The 19,427-nt window shown below is 46.2% G+C and overlaps 1 protein-coding gene and 1 long non-coding RNA gene across 3 annotated transcripts in view; one reads left to right on the plus strand and one right to left on the minus strand.

Moving 5' to 3' along the window:
- LOC135902309 (uncharacterized) overlaps positions 1 to 19,427 on the minus strand; it is a 68,912-nt gene that overhangs the window by 11,830 nt on the left and 37,655 nt on the right. The window lies entirely within an intron of this gene.
- Positions 12,611 to 19,427, plus strand: part of LOC135902307 (uncharacterized) — a 57,296-nt gene continuing 50,479 nt past the window's right edge. For both annotated transcript variants that reach the window (XM_065432277.1, XM_065432278.1), the window contains exons 1-5: positions 12,611 to 12,738; positions 14,871 to 15,147; positions 16,595 to 16,656; positions 17,273 to 17,478; positions 18,459 to 18,582. In XM_065432277.1, coding sequence (XP_065288349.1) covers positions 14,886 to 15,147; positions 16,595 to 16,656; positions 17,273 to 17,478; positions 18,459 to 18,582 — 654 coding nt within the window. In that variant the 5' untranslated portion in view covers positions 12,611 to 12,738; positions 14,871 to 14,885. The remainder of the gene's footprint in view (positions 12,739 to 14,870; positions 15,148 to 16,594; positions 16,657 to 17,272; positions 17,479 to 18,458; positions 18,583 to 19,427) is intronic.

Raw genomic sequence — 19,427 nt, forward strand, 5'->3', positions numbered from 1 at the left:
TCGAGTGACACGCGGATGATGTTAGCAGTCTGAAAATATTAATCTGGCTGCATGGTCCAGACTTCTTGTACATGTGGGCCTCTCTGTACTTCCACCTTTTTATTTATTTATTAATTTATTTACAGAGATATCCGCGGAGATACTGACCGAACGAGCAGCAGCAACCACGCGAACACGAGAAACACAAGAGAAGACAAAGTTCACTTTAAAAAAAAACGTGCCTGCCAAAAACAGAAATATAACGCGTGGTCTTCGTGTTCAGCCTCACAAAGCCACTTCCGCTGAGTCTCCACAGCAGGCAACTTTTACTTTTAGTCGAGGTGAACGAATGCGTTGCTTTGAAGACGTGCGTTTCATTCTGAGTGCGTAGAGTCCTTTTTTTTCATTTTTTTTCATGCTATTGTGAAATGCAGTTTCAAGGTGTGTAATAAAGCTAAGTTGAAGTTAAATGTCAGATTATTTTCTGGCCCCTGAGAAACGAATAAATTTATTCGAAATTTCCGTTTAAGTTGAAATTTGCAGTTTGGTGAGGTCGACCATTCAATTTTTTGGAGTTCTTCTGGACTTCCCTGTTTTCCAACTCCAACTTTCACGATATCAATGCGCACGTGCACAAACTCACTGACTTCCCCTGACCCTTCATCTGCCATTACACACGGACTTTTTTGCACCAGCATTACACGCCATCCTTTACGTGTACTTGCCTAAGCAAGGCCTCAAGTTTGAAATGAATTATAAGTAATAATGCGAAAACGCTTTAATTATCTTCCATATCTTCCGCTTTAAAATTCCTTCCATGGTCAAAATAGAAAGAAAGAAACCATGTGTCTAAAAGAAAAAGAACGTTTTCGAGCCCTAATAATATTTTTCTTGAGAAATTAATTAGTTCTCTAAAATTCGCCAGGAAGTAGCAACAGAAGCTTTGCGGATGAATAAAATGAAGACGAAAACTATATGCTATATACGCCAAATAAAACAAATAGTGTGCGCGGAAAGCTTACATAAAAAGGGGAGGCAAGCTTTAATTTATTTAAGATCGTGGCCGAGAAACCTTTCCACCGTCCAAGTTTTCTCTTATGCAAACGAGCCCCAGGCCCTACAAAAGCCTCTGCCGGCGTTCGTGCCCATTTCGAAATGGCCCGGTGCACTTGAAAAGAGTTCCTCGGAGCACGCCGATGAAATGAAACACACCCCGAGAGCAGATTGGAGACACCGCGCAAAGCAGACACAGGACAGCGTATATGGCAAAGTAAAATCAACCATAGGTGGGCGATACCTGTATTTCGGCGCAACAAGTCATGCTCAAATTTCCTTCCGGTTTCTTAGCTTTGAAGACGCGAAGAATGAACAATACAGAACAGGAAATGTACTCATCACAAGATTTCGCAAAAAAAAAAAAAGGAGTACCGCTGTTAGGCGTTTCGGGGCGTGTACGAAAAGGAAACGAACATAGAAAGTGAAGTGTGCTGCCAACAACGCAAAAGCGCAAACAAACGCAGCCTCCAACTCACGTTATTTCACAAATAAAATGGGAACTGCTGGCTGTGAGCCGAGAGATACACAGAAGGCTCTCCTGTAGACCTGTGCGGACTCCTCCACCTTTAACGGCCGAGCATTCGGTATTCCAAATCTCTTGACCACAGACATAAAAAAACAAATGGCCGCACAATTCTCTCGCCATGTTTTAACAATGAAGGAAATTTCAGTTTAATCTTTCTCTCTGAAATTTAGGAACCTTAGGGCAAGAAATGGGCAGAAAAAATGCCATTTGTCTGCATCTTGCAATCCGAATATTTTCTCATCACAGAATACTTGTTCGGTGGCTTTCGTTCAGAAGAACGAAAGTTACAAGAAATGCGAAACTGTCGGACAGCAACTGCAAACAGAGAAAATCCAATGTTTGGGCACATTCACTCAGCAAAAGTTGTCCTTAGCGTGCTCACCTGGCCGCTTTATGAGGTCAAATTTTATATTTTCTTTGTTGCCTATAAAAATACGCATCAGAACGGACTTCAGTACAGGCCGATATGGAGTGCAACACCTGTAGAGGCATTCTGGCCTGCCAGCGCGTCTGTGACGAAGATAACAATTCTTGTTCTTTTTACCTAGTGAAACGGCGCAACCCACCTTGGCGGTCGGCCATGAATATGTCTGTGAAAAAAACATATAAATCTTTTTTTTTTCAAGCACATAATTTCGCTTGCTGAATACTGCCTCTTGAAGGCATGTGCCTTCAGTGGTCCCCTTGTTATTGCAATTTTTGACCTTGCTCACCGGTAATAATCTAGGTGAACAGCCCCATGGAGAAGCAATTATTATAGTTTTACTTCCTTGTGCGGGTTAAGCATTGCCTATGTTTTAATCATGGAAAGCTTGATCTGCCTAAATTAAACCGAAAACTGTAAAATGCAATAGGTATTTCAAAATATTAGCTCCCCTGAGAAATAAAAGAAACTTCTGACATCGCTGTCAGTATAGTTGCGTCCCCGCAGGACGTTTGAGCAGATTCCGACAAAAGCGCTACGGAATGTTCGTTAGTTTTGTTGCTTTCGTGTTATATAGCCCACAAATAGCAGGATATGACTGATTAGACAACGGCATTATAATATTGCGTTGTGAGAGTATATATATATATATATATATATATATATATATATATATATATATATATATATATATATATATATATATATATATATATGAGCTTAAAGAGCCGCATTGCTAGCTTATTTTTTTTAAGTTCTATTTTTCAAGACTCGATATGCCGCATTAGTATGGTAAAACAAAAGTCGGCTATTAGCACAGCACATGAAGGCTTATATTGTCCTTTTTAAATTTTGAGCCCGAAACAGAGTGTCAGGTACTTTATTACGGTATCATAGATTTCAACATATTTTCACATGTATTGTCGTGTTTGTTGAAAGATGTTAACAAAGATACCTAACTTAAGTTGCTTTAGAATGCGAATTAATGACGTGGTCCGTTTGTGAGTAAACTATACTATCGCTTAAGCGCCGATGAACGAGGACAGAGGAAAAGAACAGACAGGACGAGCGCTGACTTCAAGCTGAAATCTATTATGATTGCGTAAACACTAACATTCATTGGGGTATGATACCAGATTTTTGCAGCTAGTTCTTTTTGCGTATGCACGCAAACACACGTTCGTGCTTGCGTTCGTACGTGCGTGCTTGCTTGTGAACTGTTGTTGGAAGCAGCTGCTGGTAGAACACGTGTCTATTTTTTTATGTGCTGCTAAGAGCTCAGCTTCTTACGTAATGGCGAACCTTGCAGTTACGGCTTAGTCAACTAAGCCTGAAACGGGCGAGAAGGTTTATCAGCCCTATTATCTAATACCACTCCCTCCACCTTAAAAATCTATACTACCTATGTGATATGTCCAGGAATATCTTGCGGTATGAGAATATATTTCGAAATTCAGGAAAAATGGTCAGGAACTGGTCAAGCGGCTGCCAGATTTCCGTTTCATGAAACATCGTCCATTTTAATAATCTCCGCATCATTATTCTGCCAATTTTAAGCTGTTTCACTTCATGAAAGTTGCTGTCGCCACTCGTTGTCAACCTCAGTAAGATAAGTTTTCAGGAGTCGAATTCATACATCTTTTCATACGCAAGTGATATTCAAAATTGGCCGGCCACTTTCGCCAGTGATATGTCCAGCATCATGATTGGATGACATTTCCTCTTAAAAACAATTGTAGCATATAATTGATTTTGCTGAACACGGGCCCAGATTTTTAATGCACAGCTGTACAGGCAGGTATGCCAGTACAGCTGTGGCAGGTAGGCCAGTACGGCAGGTACTGTACACTAACTCGCCTTCTTAAGTACTAGAACATGCTTACGACTTTAAATAGTGCCAAATCTGAAAAAAAGTTGTGCTACACAAAAGAAGTGTGCACGAAACATTTTGCGCAATAACGTTGCGAAAGTGCCTGAGCGTTTCGAAGTAGGAATGTTTTCATGGGCGTAAAGCACCGCGCTCCCGCTCCCTCCTCTCACCTTTTCCAAGACACACTCAGGTGCCGCGGACTGAGTGCTTCTAGGGAGTCGTTATGTGGAACACGGTAAATATGCGGCTCGCTGTAATAGCAGTGAAGAGCGTCGTAAGGCGGAGGCAGGAAATAATCACAAATTCTGCGCCAAAAAGCGCCTCGAGTGCTGTTCGGCGCGGACCTATGCTGCACAAGCCACCCAAACATAGCGTGATTCGTTGCCTCTAGGCTTTCACTGTCCTTAATAGCGGTGTGCACACACTGAAGAAGACTTTGGGAGGAAATCAGGCAAATTTTGAAAGAAACACATCTCAGTGACAATATAGGTTGCGTTGGTTAGCGATGAGGTTGCATCTGTAACGTGATGGTTAGGATCAAGTCCACGGCTGCGGTGGTGGCTGGCTCTGTGTACAGAGTACAGGAACGCAACGCGAAGTTAGTTCAACCTCTAAAGAGGTGGGAAGCATTCGAGGTGAGGCATCTATGTGCATATCAACGGATATATTCTTAAGTGTGTGCGGCATCGAACGAAAATATTTTTCCCCGCTTTATTTGTCTTCCGAGATATTTAAATATTGCGGAAAATAAAACTTCAACGAAGAAAGTTAAGCACAAGTGTAAGCCTTTCTATTAGATTTCTGTTTTTGTTCATTCGATGTGCGTCCATCCGATCTTGGTCGACGTGGGATGCGCAAAGTACACCATTCTCTGACATCTTGAGTGCGTAATAAAGACGCCGGAAATTTGAAAAGCCAAGGCAAATATACGCTGCAAAATTATTTGCAAAGTTCAGAAATGTCACTGGTCAGATGAAAAGAGGATCTGTCTAGGGTGTCACGCCACAAACACATGTTGTTGGCAAAAGAAGCAGATACTTGATATGCCCGCCACCTCTGCGTGTTAAAAAAGAAGAAAGAAAAAGAAAGCATGTGCGTGCGAATCGCCTAGACCAATGGCTTGTATGTGTTGTCTTCTTTAGCCGAAATGCTTTCTGAACGCCTTTCAGTCAGATCTTGATGAGGGCTAGTAACGTTGGTTCATATTTAGATCTAAGGTTGAACAGCGCGTCTAAGAAAAGGACACGAGGAAACAAATACCACAGACAAGCGCTGCCAGTGCTTGTCTGTGGTATTGGTAGTTACAAATTTGTAAACGTCGTTCTTCCATTTCTTTTTAAATTTTTGTAATGAATTTGAGGTTCTAAATTAAAATTATGCTGTCTGGAGTCACTAGAATGCAACAGTTCCTTTCAAATGTAACAAATTTCTTTCAAATTCGTCCAGCCGTTGTCTCACCAAGTCATTATTTCACCATTTTGCTAGTGTCTTATTGGCGCTGTTCAACCTGAGACCTTTCAGTCCTTCGCAGCGCCGTTAATCACACGCGCACCCTTTTTCTAAGCGTTTGATTTGTCTTTCTCCTCTGTCTTCTTCCGGCCCCACTAGACTGCAAGTGTCGCCTAGCCAATCCGTAAAAAACGGCCTGTAAGTTCAAAAAAGAAAAAGGTAATTAGAGGCACGCGCGCCGTACGCTTGTTCAATTCACTTAGATCGCCCAATTTCTCAAAAAGCAAGCCAGAAGAGATTAAAAAAAGAGAGAGCTATCTTTGCATTTACTTAAGTGGGAGCTTTAGCTCAGGGGCTCCAATCTCAATTCATGGAATCTGACACATCGTTTTTCTCGGCAACTACTGTACGAATTTTGATGAGGTGCGTTGAACTTATATAAGAACGTGAAAAGCTAGAGACGGCTCAGGCAGGTTCTTTTATTTACGCTGTCAATGTTGTTAAAGATAAGTAAAAACTTCAGAACTTCAATAGCTCAACTATCAAGCTTACAGCTCTGTAGGTTAACAATGACAACCCATATCATGACTCTGCCAAATGCACCTAATAAATCTGAAACGGACACATTTGATGTATTATCAACCACTCCAAAGTATACCACAAATTTCATAGTAGGACTTTTCCAACAACCTCGTAAACATTGCAACAATTTCGCGTAAGCTGTAAACTTATAGATCGGATTTATCCGATTGACATGCTTTCACAAATTCAGTTAATCTAGAACTAAGATATATCTTTCTCGCGCAGAGTTACAAATCTGCAAACGTCGTTCTTCGATTTATTTTTAAATTCTCGTAATGAACCTGAGGTTCTAAATCAAAGTTCTGCTGTCTGGAGTCCCTAGAATGCAACTGTTTCTTTCAAATGCAACAAATTTCATTGAAATTCCTCCAGCGGTTATCTCATCAAATCATTTCGCCATTTTGCAAGTGTTTGAATAGAGCAATCGTAATTGACCCCGAGCTAAAGCTTCCTCATAACCTCCATCCACACCACAAGCGACTGACGTGTAGAGCGCAAGTAACTTTGGAAGACGAGAGCTGGTGCGGTGTTCACAGAAACCCTGGCGAAATGGAAAACGCATCCACGTCACCACAGTAAAATACAGCAGCAGGAGATGGAGATGAGCATTATTTTACAAATCATCACAGATAGCATCGTGGAAACATCCGGGGCCTGCAATACAAGTGCTCGTCACGAAACTTATTTCGTTAGTATCGTGGTCTGGAGGCATCTCGGGCACCGCGCTACTGTGCCGTAACACGAACGTTAGATTTACGCCAGCCGCGAGGTAACACTACTCAGCTCCAGTAGTCACTGTCGGATTTGGCTCGCACAGCAGGCACCCTTGTGACGAGATATGTTTAATTTTTTTCCTTCTTCTTCATCTCCCTTAAAATTCACCAATGTGCCCATCAAATTCTACAATAAAGCTCTTCCGTTCCTGTCCATTCCATTAGACGTCGTGAAGCTTATTTTCCTATCCCCTAAATAAGTTATACTTACTCACGTTGCGTACGCGTACTCTGCTTCTGATAGTACAAGAAGCGCAAAACACACGCCACACTACTTTCAGCCTCTGAAGGACTGTAGAAAGCGCTGGAACATGGATGGGCGCGGTGTGGAAAAGATGTGCTTTTGCTGTCGTATTTTAGCGTCCGCCTGTCGCGGTATTAACTGAAATGGAGCCTGCAGCTAAAGCAACAATGTCACCCTTTCGCATATGTGCGGAAAAGAGAAAAATGTGCCGGAATATTCAAACAAAGAACGGGAAACAATCATATACTTAAGTGACCATCTGTCAATTTGATATGTCCCAAGCTTGTGTGAAATTCCGTTACCTCTCCTGGCCTCCACGGGGGGGTCAATGCCCCCTGCTTATTCTTAAGATGTGAAGTGGACGCCCAACAGGGGCGCCGCCACTGCTGTTCGCCAAACCTGTTTTACTGTGGAATAAAGCCAGTCTGCTTCTTAGTTCTCAACCTATCAAAACGTGTATTATTTGCCTCCGCTAAACCGAGCTCCCAACAAGTGGCGACCCAGGACATTAATTTTTTTTTCGAACACTGCTATGAACGACACTTCTCCAACTCCTCCTGACAGAAAAAGTGCCACGATTACGTCTCCTATCATCGCCGCAGACCTACAGCTTCCCAGCTTTTTGCACAAGAATCCTCGAGTTTGGTTTATACGAGTAGAGGCCCATTTTCAAAGCCGGCGGATCATCTCACAGACAGCAAGGACCTGCACGCTGGCATTGCGCTATATACCCTTCAACATCGTCGGTGCCATAGACGACTTGCTAGCGGGTACGCCTTCGGCTGCAGCATACGACGACCTGAAACGCACGGTCCCGCCGCGCCTCCGAGCCGTCGCAACAGAGAAGGCTTCAACAGCTCCTGTCCGAGGAACTCGGAGCCCAATGACCATCACAACTCCTGCACTGGTTGCGCCAGTTGCTGGGTGGCCACTTCGCAAACGAGGGCCAGATTCCAATTTTGCGCGAGCTGTTCTTGCGGCGCCTCCGACAGTCAGCACGCATGGTGAAGGCGGGTCGCAATGAGACGAGTCTCGATCGGCTAGCTGCACTCGCTGACCGCATATGCGACTGCTCGTCTGCGGCACAGCTACCTGTTGGCACTGCAAGAGGCTCAAAGGCAGGAGACCGACTCTCTCACCTGGAGGAAACAGTCGACCGCGTTACCAGTGCACTGCGGAAGCTGACGACGGGTGGCAACACTGGCGACCATTCAGCTCCAGGCGAAGGCGCAACCATTCGCCTTCACAGTCTCGCAGCTCACCTAGGGACTCGCCGCGTCAGTTCTGCTAGTACCACCGTCGCTTTCGCGAACAAGCATGTCGCAGCACCCAGCCCTGTTCGTGGACGGGAAGCGCACGGGCCAGTCGCTAATGGCGGCATGCGACATCGGTCCTCGCGCAAGCTGCTTATTGATCGTGGTCGACCGCATCACCGGCACCTGTCTCCTCGTCGACACCGGAGCTGAGCTGTCTGCCGTTCCCGCCACTGCCGCAGATTGCCAACGCACACCTACACACATATCTACGCTCCCCGCGGTGAACAAGACTGCAATCGCGTCGTATTGGCTCCGGTCAATAACGATAGCCATCGGACTCCGGCGCTTGCACAGATGGGTGTTTGTGATCGCCGAAGCCAGTTTTGCCACACTGCGAGCGGACTTCCTCAGCCATTTCAACCTAGATGTGAGTGTTCGCGATCGGCGCCTAAGAGATAGTATCACATCCCTCGCTGTACTTGGCCTGCAGTCCAAACTCACCTCATCTGGCATCCGCACGCCTCGGCCGGTCTCAACGCACGACAAGATACTTGCTGAGCCCCGAACTGATGCGCCGCCCGTGAAACACAAGGTGACGCATCGTATCACCACCATCGGCCCATCTGTCGCCACGCGGCGAGGGAAGCTCGCTGGATGTAGGTTGGAAGTCGCTCGCCGTGAGTTCGAACACATGTTTCAGCTCGGCGTTATTCGTCCTTCATCCAGCAATTGGTCTTCTCTCCATCTGGTTCCGATGCAGGACAGTGGCGACTGGCCACCTTGTGGTGATTACCGAGCTTTGAATGCTGTCACTACTCCAGATCAATATCCCCTTCCCCCATACATGACTTCGGCGCTCATTTCGCAGGAACCAAAATATACAGCAATATCGATTTGATGAGCGTATGCCAAGTTCCTGTCTAACCGAGTGTCATTTTGAAGACAGCAGTCACTTCCCCATTTGGCCTGATGTAGTTTTGCCGTATGCCTTGCGGTTTGAAGAATGCGGCGCAAACTTTTCAAATGTGCGTGGACGAGGTTACGCGTGGACTCCCGTTCATTTTCGTCTACGTTGACGACATTCTCGTTGCAAGTCGTACAGACGAAGAGCACAAAAGCACCTTCGCCTTCTATTTGAGCGACTGGATGAAGACGGCCTACTCCTAAAGCCCCATAAATGCATTTTCGGAGTTGAAGCCCTGGATTTTCTCTGCCATCGCATTTCACCCCAAGGCATCAAGCCACTGGAATCGCGGATGCGAGCGATCGAGGACTTCCCCTCTCCAATCTCCTTCCGAAAGTTGCGCGAGCTTCTGGGACTCATAAATTTTCACAGGCGCTCATGCCATACTGTGCGCAAGTTCTTCAGCCGCTTGCTTACCAACCTGCTGCGTCGTGATTAAAAAAATAAAAGAAAAAACGTCTACATCCTCTGGTCCTCGCAGCACGAACACTCCTTCCAGGAAGCCGAAACGCGGTTGGCTACTGCAGTGTTGCTGATTCATCCGTTGCACGACGCCCCACCTTGCCTTATGGTAGACGCGTCGATCACGGCAGTGAGTGCGTTAGTACACCAGCACAATGGCACAGACTGGAGGCCGCTGTGTTTCTTCTCGAAGCGTTTCAAACCCGCAGAAGCTTGCTGCAGCATCTTCGGGAGGGAGAAGTTGGCCATCTATTGAGCTGTCAAACATTCCCGTTTTTTCTTGAAAGCTATAGCTTTTACATTCTGATTCACCATAAACCGTTAACCTTAGTTTTCAAGAACAACAGTTCCTCGTACTCATAACGTGAGCTTCGGCAACTTTCCTTTATGTCCGAATTTTTACGGACATCCGCTATGTCTCTGGGACCAAAAATCAGGCAGCTGACGCACTGTCGCGGATCGCGGCTGTGCCTGCTGGTTTTTTGGATTTCCAAGCTCTCGCCTCCGCCCAGGAAACGAACCGAGCTGCGCCAATTGAGGGAAAAAGGATCGTCACTCTAGCTTGCGGGGGTTGCCGTTTCCCTACACAACAACATTGGGCACGTGCGACAGATCGCAGGCAGCTCCTCGCCTGTTCGTGCACCATCAATTTCGGTGGCCAATATTCGATTCACTGCATGGGCTAAGCCATCCCGGCATCAGAGCGACACACATGCTTATGACAGACCGTTTCGTCTGGGCAGGGATCAACAAAGAGCTTCGAAGCTGGGCAAGAAGCTTGCAAGCCTGTCAAGCCGTGAAAGTGGCCCAGCACACGCGTTCAGCGGTGCAGCTGTTTTCACCACGAATGAGCCGTTTCAATCACGTGCATTTAGACTTGATGGGGCCCTTCCGCTCTGCAAAGGTTTCAGGTGCTTTCTCACGTGTGTCAACCGCTACTCAAGGTGGCCTGAGGTCGCACCTCTACAAGACATCACGGCTGAAATAATGGCAGAAGCATTTTTTCCTACGTGGGTATCATGGTACGGTCGCCCTATGCGAATAACTACTGACTGAGGCCGACAATTCCAAAGCTCGCTTTCTTTCTTCTCTTGCGAGACTGCTTGGCACGCGCCTGCATAATACCCAAGGTTTACCACCCAAAGAAGAACGGCATGGCTGAGCGTCTCCATCGAGAAATGAAGGCGTCATTGACCGCCACGTTCGACAGACAGCACTTGGTGGAAAGGCTACCCCTAATTACTGGGGCGGCGAACAACAATCAAGAGTGTCCTCGGAGTCAGCGCTTTCGAGATGCTCTACGGATCAGCAATCCACATTCCCAGTCAGTTGTTCGGCACCCAGCAAGGCCCTCCGCCAGCGGCGGCGCAGCACTTAAGGCTACATTCCTGGCACGACCAGCTTCACCCTACACCCCCACCTATCACCCACGGGCAGCCTGTGTTTAGTTTCCCGACAATGGACACAACCACGCACGTTTTTCTACGGCGCGACTCTATCAGACCACCGTTGTCTCCTTCCTATATGGAGGCCCCTTTCGTGTAGTTTCGCGTTTAGAGAAAACCTTGAAGATTGACGTTCGCGGCAACGAAGAGACACTGCCTTGACCACGTGAAAGTCGCCTACCTTGAACTTAAAGCTTCATACCTGCCTCCATTCACACCTAAGCCTCCGGCATTCCAGGGGGGGGGGGGCAGCTCTTGTAGCGACCGTCTTTTACTGTTATTTGTTCCCCGCTTCTGTGAAATTCAGTTACCTTTCCTGGCCTCCACGCGGGGGTCACTGCCCCCTGCTCTTTCGTGGGATGTGATGTGGCTGCCCGACACAGAGGTGCCACCACTGCCTGTCGGCGAACGTGTTTTATTGTGGAATAAAGCTAGCCTACGTTCTCAACCTGTAAACACGTGTATTATTTGCCTCCGCTAAAACGAGCTCGCAACATACTGAATGTTGCAAAAATAGGGACGGCCAGTTGCATAACAGTTATGTCTAGGCCACTGGCTTGTTCGTGCTCAAATATCACGCAGAGGTGGCATTTGGCAATGTAGGCAGTTTACTACTACGTTCTGCTGCATTAATAAAATCTTGATGAGGGCTACTTGGTTCATATTTAGAACTGAGATTGCACAGCAAGAATAGAAACAAGGACACGATGACTGTGGTATTTCTTTCCTCGTGTCCTTGTTCTATTCGCGCAGTTCAACCTCAGTTCTGCTGCATTACTTCCCTGTATCAGCCTGAACAATTACGGAGGCGCCATCGGCAATGACGCCACGCAGGAAGCGCAGAATTTGCAGGAACTCAGCTGTATTGGCATCTATCATCGTTACGACGAAGCATGGCACACAGTCCTTGTAATGGGATGTTTACAGAACTTATACTAAGCACCGCCACCCAAAGCGCAGGAAGCGCTACCCGACTCGGCACACAGAAGGCCTCGCACGCCCACTATCGCTTCTGACTTCTCACGACGCCCGACATTACGCAAGACGCGGTTCGGACACGCCCAACTATAAATGGCTGCGGGAATTCGTAGTGATTTCCAATAATGATGATAGGTCTTTATTACTTTATTTGGCCTCCAAATCACTAATGCCACTACAACATTCATAAAGCTCTTTTTTTTGCGTAGAGTTACAACGTAAACATGAGGCACAAGTGCCGAACTAGTAAGACACTTCACTAAGGCAGCGATCTAGTTGATATTTGTATTACGAAACGAATTTGTTGAGACAATCATTTTCCTGTGATTGGTGATTGCAGCCAATGCTCAGAACATTCACCTGACGACTGGCCCGTCTTGTAAGGACCTACAATATCCACTGTCCTTTTTTGCTATCGTGTTAATCGAAAAATTTTAAATTAACGGGAGCTGATTTCGCTCCGGAAATTGCCGAAGATAATACATTGCAATTATCTCCATTTGACGCCCTTCATTTTTTTTCTGCAATATGTTCGTTTGACCTGTTTTTCGTTTTCTTTCTTTTCATTTTCTTTTTGCACGTGAGTCAGCTGCGTGTGCCAAGCCTACGCGCGCGCCGTGTTCAGAAGAAGCAAAAGGGTGTGGTGAATGTCGCTTTGTAGCCCATCTCTTCACCGCTTCCAGAAACTCTGCTGCGTAAGAAGTTGTGCCTTGTTCATCGCCCCAGAGAGGTAAGGCCCAGGTGCCGAAAGTTCCTTTAAGCACTATAGTGCATTGGCTGTTCATTTTTAAAAAACTGGAACCTGCCTGGAAGCTCTAAACAGGGGGCTTATTTTCGCAACGCGGACTCGTCCTTGAACCACATATTCTATACTGAAATGATCGCTGCAGGCGTAGAAATAGCATGGCTTTTGAAACAATGTTCATCCGAAACTTCGCGTTAACATTTTTGACAAGAGAGAGAGAGCGGCACGGATGGTTGTGCATCGACACGAAAAATGCGCGCAATAAATTGAGTCTCGAGTTCTCAACCACGAGGTGCACTTCTCTACTTTGGGTGTTTTCAGACATTCCAAGTTCTTTACGAGTTATTGTTATCGTGCTGTGGGAGACACCTATTCATATGAGGTTCCTGTATTATACGAAGTCATTCGGAACACGCACCAATCAAATCCGCTATTAGCAGTGTCTAAACCACTAACCTTGCAATAATGACTACGTGCCAAATGTGCGATAAGGCTCACTCAATTTTGATGCTTGACAAATATATAACTGCAGGAAGAACACTTCTCCTTGTAATCTTTTTTAATTAATCAACAGTGGATAATTTTTATGTGGTTTTACGTGCAAAAACCAACATCTGATTATGAAACACGCCTTAGTAGGGGTCCAGAAATTTGTACCACCTGGGGTTCATTAACGTGCACCTAAATCTAAGTACACGGCTGTTTTCGCATTTCGCCCTCGTCGAGATGCTTCCGCCGTGCCAGGATTCGATTCCACGGCCTCATGCTATTGCAGCCCAACAAATAAGTACGGGTAACGTATGATCACAGGCAAAAGCTTGGGTGCCATGAATGCAGCGTGAAAGTTTCCTTATCTTGCAACCCAGACGTGCAGGCTGGCACAAATCGGCATTGTACATCTTTGTGTGTTCGGCCAAAGCAATTACAGGTTACGCAGCCACGCCTGCAGATAAACTTACGTTTCCCGCTGTTACAGTCGCCTCCAAACTTTTGTCCGCAGTGGCAAATGACCGTACAAGTTCGAGTGATAGGGATGGGTTTCTCATTTTTATTCGGCCTTAGGAAGTTACAGCCCATACTTATTATTTCCGGTAGAACGTAAATGATGTCGTCTGGGAGACAGAGATGCTGAACACTCTCAAGCTGAATTACAACTCAAGCTGAATTACAAGACATGAGGTGTCATCTGTTGTATTGTATACAATCTGCAGCAGCTGAACTTTATTTATTGACCAACTAGGACGAAATTGAAAGCCTCGAACGCCGCTGACGCCACGGATTTATCACAATAAACGCCTTGTGCCAGCAAACCATTTTTTTTTTATGCGGAAGCATCAAATGGCCCATTTTGCGAAAAAGCTACCGTCTGTCGTCTGGACACGCGAAAAGCAGCACCTAAATTCCTGTTGGCTGCGACGCCACGTTGCGAGCGCGCCTCGACGGAGCAGAGCGGGCGAAAGGGGAGATCTGTTGCCGCGATAGCGTGCCAGCTGTTGCGTGAAGGAAGAGGGCGTCGCCGCGACGCCACGTCACCCTTGCTTTTGGAAGTCTACGTTATCCACGTGTTCCTCGTCCGCGCATGCTCTCGCCTGCGTTCTAACAGCGCATCACTAAGGCCAAATCAAAACGCGCCAAGCCAGTGCCAAGCCAACGCTTCGCGCCTCAACGCGCTCGCTTGCGCGCGAGGAGTTTATAACTCGAAGGATCGCTCAGCGGCGTCCAATTGGACATTAATCTTTTCGCATTCACAGCTCATAAGAAGTGCCCGATGTCCTGGGGTTTTTTTTAAACTCGAGCTACATAAGTTTTATCTAAGCAGTTTCTAGATTAAGGCATATTTAAAAGGTGAAAGTTGCGAATAAAATGGGGAATTTCTGTGTATACTAACAAAAGGAGACAAAGGCGCTAATTTCCTTGTTAAACTAATTTTTTCTCGTGAACAATTGTTTTTTAACTTCCGGCTTTTCTTCTCTACTGGCGAATCAGTCATCAGATGTTGCACCATCAGATGCTGCACCCCTCTTGCGAGAGAGGTGCAGCATGTCACTTATTTTTCCCGATCGCTCTACGAAGGGCACGCGTGAGTACAAATCGTACACATGATGTCTTCACCGCAGACTGAGTCTTCAAGGATGCGGGACGTTTTGCAAGCGGCCGTGCTGCTGTCGCTGGTTCCATGGTGTTTGGCGCCATTTCCGCGGGAGCGGAGGCCCCCTTTCTACGATTCTGACCCGCTGCAGGACTACTTCCTTCCGGGCGGCAAGGTCAGCTTTCCTAACGTACTCGGAGGCGCCAATCTACTGCGGCTGAACAACACGCGAGAACTTATTGGTTCATGGACGGTGGTGTCACGGTATTTAGTTCACGTTCTCGCAAAGGATCCCGTCAGGGCAGGTAAGCATATACCAACATTTATTTCTTCCCTAAACCCAAACATTTTCTGATTTTGTCACTATTGGAATACGACACAATTCGCCTCTCCAAGGTGTATTACTTGTTTCAGTGGACATCTTCGCAAGAGAAATTACTTCACATATTCAGTATTTATTGTATTACAAAGTCATCTTTGCCTACAAAATTGAACCAGTCGCCGATCCAACGAGATCGACGCGGCCGCCGTATGCTATGTACACGTTATGTGACTAGCTCTGTGTCACAGCCTTCTTTGTTATGTCCTCGCAAGCTCCGGAGGTGTTACGCGACACTACCTCGCGGAGGTAGTGTTACGTAACAGTACACAGAGTGGAGACGTCGGTCAGACGATGACGGCAGCGGAGAAGTGGCCAGAGCTATGTACACGTCACGGACTTTTCTCGTTTTTAAAGCGAAGCTTTCCAGGCAAGACATCCCCGCAGGTAGCTGACTACCACCACTGCTGATGTCTTGCCGCATGCACGGGACAGCTCTCGTGAATCGACTTATACGTAGCCCCATCTGTGCTACCCTCGCAGATGTGCCGGTTGGCGACTCTGTTCACTGCGGAATTGCCCCGTGAGAAATCAGCATCTAAACATCCTCTGGGCAAGAAATATACGCCTCTAACCGCATAATTCCACCATGAAAGTGATGCGTTCTGTGCGTTCTTTCCTGGCATTTGGCGCATCTGCTAGCTCAGCTCCTTGCATAGTAGGGCGCGCCGGTCCTGGACATAGTGCAATAGTAAGCTGCGCTAGTTCCCGAGGCAATGAAATCTGTGGTCGCGTTGAAGACGTGGGACATGCGGTGAAGTTTCCAGGTCTTTCTGATTTGGCGGGCAGGCATGTAATCACTACGCTACCAAACGCGTAGGATAGGAATGGCTTCACATAGGTTCTAAAATTCTCGTTGAATTTGTGTACTTTTTTAATCTTTGTAAATGATTACAGCTAAGCGCTATCCCTGTCCTTACTTCCTGTAATTTAGTTCCACTAATTACTTCGCAGTTCTCTTCAGCGGACATTTTGCAAGCACAGAATATGCGCTCAGCTCAATTGTAATCATCATCACTTCGAAGAAATCCTCAGACAGAATATCACACGTGTTTTCACGCTGCTCCCCGAAGACTTGAATGGGCCTAGGCAAGAGGGGCAGCAATACGCACGCGCATGTTTATTTCTGAACCTGTCGAAGATTTGCCCGCCGCGTTATAACTGAACATTTCCTCCGCTTTAGAAAAAGGAGAGGAAAAGAGCAAGAGATTAGGAACGCTGCTCCACTTTAGAATGCACAAGCCGGAAATTTAGAGCCCACGCCTACATATGCGCTTGAAATGTGTTGAGGGCACAAAGGTCAATTTGTTCTTCCTTTTCACAGAAACTAAACCGAGTAAATGAAATATTTTTGCGCCATATCTTGCTTTCAGAGTTCTTTTCAGATTTTCTGCAGCAGCGGAAAGTTGCTACCTTCGGCAACCTGCTCGACCAAGCAAGTAACATTTTTTCCGCATGTCAATTACAAAAATCATGTAAACACCCTTTTCACAGCCATCGTACCCCAATGCAGCATCGAGATGCATTTTCAACACATACACAATACACTGCTTTGGAAACTGCGACAGAAGCGGATGCAATCCGCTGGAGTTACTTTGCAAGTTGTATGTGCCCTGAAAGCGAAGTTGCGATACGCACCGCCTCTTACGTTGTCGCAGATACAGACAGCATGTTCTCTATAGATTTGGTGCCGGAAGGCTTGCCCGAAATTATGTGCTAAAAATGCCACGAAACCGTAGACTGTTCTTCTCTGGGAGCGAAAAGCAGTCATATAACTGGCACGTGTAAGATCAAAATTTAAAGCGTTATTTGCCCTCTGTAATCTGGCCTATGCATAATGCTGTAGCTATCACTTCGTCGTGTTCTTCAACATGTACCGTGGTATCCGCTTCATTCAAAACGAGCAGCTAAAATTTGGTTCTTGACGGCAGACGCACTGAGATCTCAAGGCAGCCTTTGCCGAAATCACCACCTTTGCTTCTTTCGGGAAGAATGTTATGTATGCATCTGTGTATAGTGTCATGCACAGCAGTGATTACCTTGTTCTGCAGGTGCGCATCCACCAGCCCTACATCTACCAGTTGTTCCAGGTAATAGTGGTGTTTGCGAACATAGGCCTCGTCTGTGGCACGTCCATCATCGTGCTTCGCTGTATGGGTACGTGCGGTGCCTCCAGATGTCAAGACGTCACCATCAACTACCGTCTTCTTTTCCACGCCTACACGGCCTCGTCCTGGATTGTGTGCGGTAGCGTCGTGTAAGCACTAGTAGGCGACACGACTTCTACTTAAAATATCCAGTTTTGCGCCGCTGCAACAAAAGCGGAACTGATGCACTACAATTAACTGCTCTATACGTTACATCGTATGCTCCAGAAAGACGCAAATATGCCAACGGTCAGCCAGCTTGCGCTCCAATGCATCCAGAGCTGTGAGCGAAAGTGACAGTCCATGTTTTCCTGCATCAGCGTTATTACAGGGATGCTTGCTTGGTTGAGGTGCTATTCCAGTACGATCACGCACACTCGGTTACAAACTAAAAACATTTGAACAACAGTGAGGTATTGATATGCTCGTAGCAATTGTCAATACGCAATTCAATGGGCTGAGGCGTAGTGGAACATCGTATGTGTTATTTGCAGAAAGTGCGATGGCATTACCTGTCGATAGACATGTCAATCAGTAACGGAAAAATATATAAAGCGAAATTTGATCATCGCTGAAGATATATGGAACTAAAGAGTGACGCCAAATGTTTTGAACAATATTGTGGCCATTTAATTATACGTTGTGTTGGAGCGGTGCTACTGAGATTATACCGCCTGCTATTCCATTGCTAGTGGGCACATATACATACATAAATACAGAAGCGTTTTTGCATTCTGCTTGCATTGGTGCACAGTCACTCCGGCCGGGGTGGTATGTCATGATGTGCTCAGCCGCAGGATGCCCACAGAGAAATGATGAAACATATTCGCGTGAACGAAAGGTGTTGCAGTAGATCAAAACGTTTTAGGCAACATTAGAGTAATGGCTAAGCCGAGCAAATGTGTCGTGACCGAATAGTCTGTCCCTAGTATGCGCCCATATTATGAACGTATCACGTAGGTCACCCCTGACATTCGACCCAGTACTTTTTCTCTATTATGGACCCCCAACCCCCTCAAAACTAGCGACATATTATTAGTAGATTATACTGGAGTTTCTAGCGAATAATCTCTCCCTATATTTGTCGCAGCTTCGTGGCCGGTTTCGCCCTCACCTGCGACTACAGCTTAGACAGCGGAATGAAGGAGTTGGACAAGTACGTGCACGAGTACAAGGACAGGATACGCAGTTTTCTCGACGAAAAAATGGTCCAGGTGAGTGAAGACTCATTTTTTTAATTTGCATTTTTCAACGGATGACTTCACGTGCAGAATGTGTAGAAGGAACCATTGAAGATTTTACATGATCCCGTGTAGTGTTTTGCAGACCAACGAAGTGAAGCCGCGGGCGTGACAGAGAATCAGCGAAAATGTAATCGAGATAACAGTGCATAGCCATCGAGAAGAACACCAAGAATTGTATATGAAAGGAAGGAGCATGGCAGGAAACGTGGTTCGAGAAGACTCTACGTTTGCGAAAGCTTATTTCCCCCGTGACGAGAGTCTGTGGATTTAGCGCGTGAAGTACGAGAAGAAACTTAATGTGACGCAGTTCAACTGAAAAGCCTATACTAGGAATTAAAGGTGTGCTCGAGGAATATGGGGTACAGGTGAAGACACAGACAATAGTTAATGTGGCTGTCCATGCCATGGGCAAAGTTAGTTGGCTCGGGGAAAGGCTTCTCTTGCCTTCTTCACCGTGCTTTGTATACGACGTTCAGAAATCTAGATGCCACTCAGGGAACTGCTCTGCTTCACAGGTGTCACACCTGCATTATCGTAGTTAGTGCGTGCTAGAGAAAATGAGAGAGTGAAGGAAAGCGCTGCTGCGTAGACAGTGCCGTGTGAGCCTTTCTGTGTTCACGTCCTTGAAATAAATTTTCAGGATGACGAGGGCTGCGAGATATGCACCATGAAACTTGCATAAACGTTTACTGTTGTTCCACTTACTTATTTTACCAAAACGCTGTTTTACGCATTGAACCACGAAAGTAAATGGAACGCATGGATTTCGCCTCACACTTTAGCAATGAATCTCTCAAAACTAGAATGAGTGCGAA

Source organism: Dermacentor albipictus, chromosome 5 (assembly GCF_038994185.2).
Source record: "Dermacentor albipictus isolate Rhodes 1998 colony chromosome 5, USDA_Dalb.pri_finalv2, whole genome shotgun sequence".
In the NCBI taxonomy this organism is placed as follows: Eukaryota; Metazoa; Arthropoda; class Arachnida; order Ixodida; family Ixodidae; genus Dermacentor; species Dermacentor albipictus.